This window comes from Chaetura pelagica, unplaced genomic scaffold, assembly GCF_000747805.2.
Source record: "Chaetura pelagica isolate M959 unplaced genomic scaffold, ChaPel_1.0 scaffold55, whole genome shotgun sequence".
Taxonomy (NCBI): Eukaryota; Metazoa; Chordata; class Aves; order Apodiformes; family Apodidae; genus Chaetura; species Chaetura pelagica.
This window is the reverse complement of record NW_009953571.1, coordinates 3,921,780-3,926,452: the sequence shown is the minus strand read 5'-3', so window position 1 is coordinate 3,926,452 and position 4,673 is coordinate 3,921,780. Positions and strand designations below refer to the sequence as shown.

Below are 4,673 nucleotides of genomic sequence, written 5' to 3'. Positions count from 1 at the left end.
AAAATGTTTTCTGAAGGAAAGAGTGTTTCCTTTATTCTCTTGAAAGAAAGTTCTGGGTGTGTTCTGATACCTGTGGATTTTCTTCTCGTTTTGGCTTCGGTGCAGCAGGTGGAGTAACTGTACGACTTTCTGTTTGCTTCTCTTCTGCTTCCACGTGTGGTTTAATAGTCTGAAAAGAAACAATGTTTCTCTTATTCAGTGATAAGATTGACTTTTTTCCTTTGACTCACAAAGCAAACCAAATGCTTTCCTAGATACAATAGAAAAAACAGTTTAGAGCTGGCACTGTACTAACAAAGACTTAATTGAGGAGTCTGACGTGAAAGGAATGTTAACTAAAGTGTTTTCATTTAATAAAGGATCAAACAGCTTTAGCACCATTGCATTAACCCACACAGCCACGCAAGCAATAAAAGTAATCTTAAAGAGTTAACTCCATTACAGAAATCACTATATGGCATGGGAAAACTAACAGACACTTTAAGAAAAAGCAGCCCCTGGAAGACTTCCAGGTAGAAACCATTCTGTATGGCACATGCATCTTGTACTTCTCACTCCTCAGTCTTTGCATTTCATAGAGTTACGAACGGCTCAGAAACTGTCTCTCTGACTCCTAAGATCCCAGAAACTTTCTGAAGCTTTTTTCTTTTTTGAAGCTATCATCTTCTGCAATGGTATCACAAACCCTATATGACAATACTCAGCCCATAGCATAGTTGTTGAGGCTACAGACTGCGGGAAGCTACAGAGAGACAAACTTTCCCCCTTTATGATATGGAGAAACTATACAGAAAAATTAATGTATTTTTAAACCACCGCTGTTGTTCTGTATCTTTTTCAACCACTGAATAATCAGTATTTATTTGAAGAGTAAATGAATATTGCTGACTTCAAAAGGATTAGGCATAAAAAGTACAGCATTGTAGCAGAACAACTTCAAGAGAAGCTGTGGTCAATGACTCAGTGTCCAAGTGGATGCAGGTGATGAGTGGCATTCCTCGGGGGTCAGTATTGGGACCAGTGCTGCTCAACATCTTTGTTGGTGACATGGACAATGGGATCGAGTGTATCCTCAGCAAGTCTGCTGATCACACCAAGCTGTGTGGTGTGGTTGACACCCTAGAGGGAAGGGACACCATTCAGAGGGACCTTGACAGGCTGGACAGGTGGGCCAGTGCCAACCTTGTGAAGTTCCACAAGGCCAAGTGCAGGGTCTTGCACCTGGGTCGGTGCAACCCCAGGCACAAATACAGGCTGGGGGGAGAATGGCTGGAGAGCAGCCCTGAGGAGAAGGACTTGGGGGTGGTAGTAGATGAGAAGCTTGATATGAGCCACCAGTGTGTGCTGGAGCCCAGAGAGCAACTGCATCCTGGGCTGCATCAAAAGAAGTGTGGCCAGCAGGGCCAGGGAGGTGATTCTGCCCCTCTGCTCTGCTCTGGTGAGACTCCACCTGGAGCACTGCATACAGCTCTGAAGCCCTCAGCACAGGAAAGACAATGGAGCTGTTGGAGAGGGTCCAGAGAAGGGCCATAAAGATGACTGAAGGGCTGAAGAACCTCTGCTATGAAGATAGACTGAAATAGTTAGCACTACTCAGCCTGGAGAAGAGAAGGTTCCAGAGAGACCTTATAGTGGCCTTCCAGTACCTGAAGGGGCCTACAGGAAAGCTGGTGAGGGGTTTTTCACCAGAGAGGGTAGTGATAGGACAAGAGGTAATGGTTTTAAACCTAAAGAAGGTATATTTAGGTTGGACATCAGGAAGAAATTATTCACCATGAGGGTAGTAAGGTCCTGGAATAAGTTGCCCAGGGAGATTGTTGGTAGCCTCTCCCTGGAGGTGTTTAGGGCCAGGTTGGTTGAGGCTTTGTGCATCCTGGTCTAGTGTGAGGTGTTCCTGCTCATAGCAGGGAGGTTGGAAACTGATGATCTTTAAGGTCCCTTCCAATCTTAACCATACTATGATTCTATGATTCTAAATCACATGAAAAGTGCAGGCATTGCTGAACAATTTGTGAAACAACCTTGAGGTACACAAGAACCTACTCATGAGACTTCATAAGCAGAACTCAGCACGAGTGTAATTATCATGCACATGATTTTCAGTCTCCATAGGTGACTTCAAGGCACGTTAGTGAATTAAAGTGTTATATATTAAATATGTATTACTATTATTTATATAAATTAGAGAAATATTGTATGTTCTAGATAATGTATTACATAGTACACCATATTATACCAAGATAATATACAAAAGTGTTAAAAATGAAACAGAAGATTGCTTTGCTTGAACTGAATGGCAGAGACTCAGAAGCAATCCACACTGACTACAGTCATGTTTCATTTTATAAAAGTCTTTTCTGGATGGAAACTTTAAAACTAAACTTTTAGAACTCCCTGTTTCTAAGGATTTCCCTTCCACTCAATCAATACAATTTAGTCAAGGGGAACTATCAGTCTTCAGAAGCTGAGTGAGACTACTTTGCCTCCAGTCACGAGAGTGCAAGATTAAGAACTGGCTATATTTGTTGTATTCAATACCCCTACAATTTTGCATAATTTGTGCCTTCTACGTAACCACCCTTGAAAATACATAAAATATTTTTCCAGTGTTTCTCAAAGGCTTGATATGAACATAGACTTCAGCTACAATGTAACCAGCTTATAAACTACCAAAGTTAAGACAGTAGGGGGAGCATAAAAACACTGAAGCATGAGAAAAAGATTCCAATGGACCTATCAAAGAAAATGGTAACTTCTGTCCCAAGACTTACAGGTCATCCCGTAATTTGCTCTGTTGTTGGAACATGACTATCAGTACCCACTGAAAATTCCTCCTTGGCTGACATGCTCTCCAAACCAGCAGAGTAAAGCAATAAAGTCAGTATGCTGCATTAGTACACACTTTCTTATCTGTACCTGTTTTTCAATGTTTGGTTTGCTGATCTGTACAGTCTGAGGTCCAGCAAGCCTGGTACCCGGTGCTGCTATCACGATGCTGGTGAGCTGTGCCATGGGGAAAGTTTTGGCTATGGTTGCTGTCTGCCCGTTAACTACACGAACTGGATGTATGGAGTTCTGAGAGTTAGGTAAAGAGGTGGGTGTGAACTTTGTTGTCAACATCACAGGTCTCTGAATTAGCTGAGGAGCTGCAAGCATTGGAGGAGGTGCTGGGGCAATAGGAATGTTATTTTGGGCAACTGGTTTAGGTCGAACCTACAAGAAAAAAAAAGAAAAAAAAAAAAAGAAGAGATGTATATATCAGTAACTGTATTTCAGATGAACTTTTGTACTAAGTCTTTCAATTCAGTCTGTATAATCTGCAGAAGGTTGCTTGATTTTTTATAGAATGTAATTTTTAGCATAGTGTCCTAAGTATGCTGTGAGAACAGAACACCACATTTTCAAACCTACTTGCATAAAACCCATCCATAACATTTGCATATGCAGTCAGTGTCCCTTAAATGGTATCTGGATGCACAGACACTTCTATTGCATGTTTATTGCCAAGTGTCTTATCTGTATCTAAATCAACAAGCAAGCATAAAATTTCATGTAACATTTACAGGCACAGTTGAGGCTTTCAAGATAGAAGTGTGTTTCAGGGCTTTATACTGGGCCTCCAAGAAATCATGAACTGTGGACTGTGTCCTAAAAGAAGTAGTTAGAATTTTCAGCAAATCCATGTTACCTTTGTCAATTCTATATATTCTTTAGACACCTGCACAACCGAACTTGCTAAGCAAAAAAATTGTCAAGATTATACATTAATCCCCCCATTGAAAGTGCTGAAAGCTACAGGCAACTGCAGTCATTACTCTCCTCTTCTTTCACAGGAAAGAAAAGAGCCACAAGAATCTTCCAATCCTCCACCACCCATACTTGCTTATTTTTTGCCCATTGTTAAGCTTGTACTTACCACATCATTAGAGAGTAAAGAAGTTGAACACATTACCCTGAAAAGAAAGACTTCTTCCTTCTTTACTTTCTATTGTCCTATCCACCTCTAATACTCCATAATGCATTTTATTATGGAAAACTAGGTCACATTTCAACTGATCTCCGTCCCAAATTTTAATCAGATACCAGCTGTTCTTAATCAGATACTTTCCTTTCTTCTTCTGTAAAATACTTAGACTTCTATTCACAGTGCCACATGTTTCTTACAAATGAAATAGTTCCTCCAAGATGTTGTATAAATAAGGAAGCAATCTGTGTCTTTCCCCAACCATGGAAAAAAGTAAAACACAAGTTTTACTACTCAGCTTCAGATATCAGTCTCTGTTCCAATACAGAAATACTTGGAAACAATCTAGAGACATCCTGTTTTTCCTTTTTTGCTCATGAGCAGCAAACAACATTTAGAGCAATTTAAGATCTTTGATTTGCTGACATCCCATCCATGGCTTCATTTCATATGATACAAATAGGATCATATATGACCACCATAAGCAAATTTCATCATCACAGACCCACACAGGCTGGGAGGCAGCTCAGGAGGTCTCTTAATTTGACCTCTGGCTCAGAGCAGGGCCAACACTAAACACAGACCAGGTCACTCAGGGCTTTGTCCACATCAGTCATGTAAAACTCCAAGGATGGACCTTCCATAACATCTCTGGGAAGCCTCTTCCACTCCTAATTGTCCTAAAAGACAGAACTGTTTCTGGTCTAAA

General features: G+C 40.7%; 1 protein-coding gene across 2 annotated transcripts in view; it reads right to left on the bottom strand.

The window, feature by feature from the left end:
* The window catches only part of PHF21A (PHD finger protein 21A), a 94,631-nt gene that overhangs the window by 15,538 nt on the left and 74,420 nt on the right, over positions 1-4,673 (bottom strand). For both annotated transcript variants that reach the window (XM_009999559.1, XM_009999560.1), the window contains 2 exons: positions 2,917-3,213; positions 71-169 (listed from right to left, as the gene is read on the bottom strand). In XM_009999559.1, coding sequence (XP_009997861.1) covers positions 71-169; positions 2,917-3,213 — 396 coding nt within the window. The remainder of the gene's footprint in view (positions 1-70; positions 170-2,916; positions 3,214-4,673) is intronic.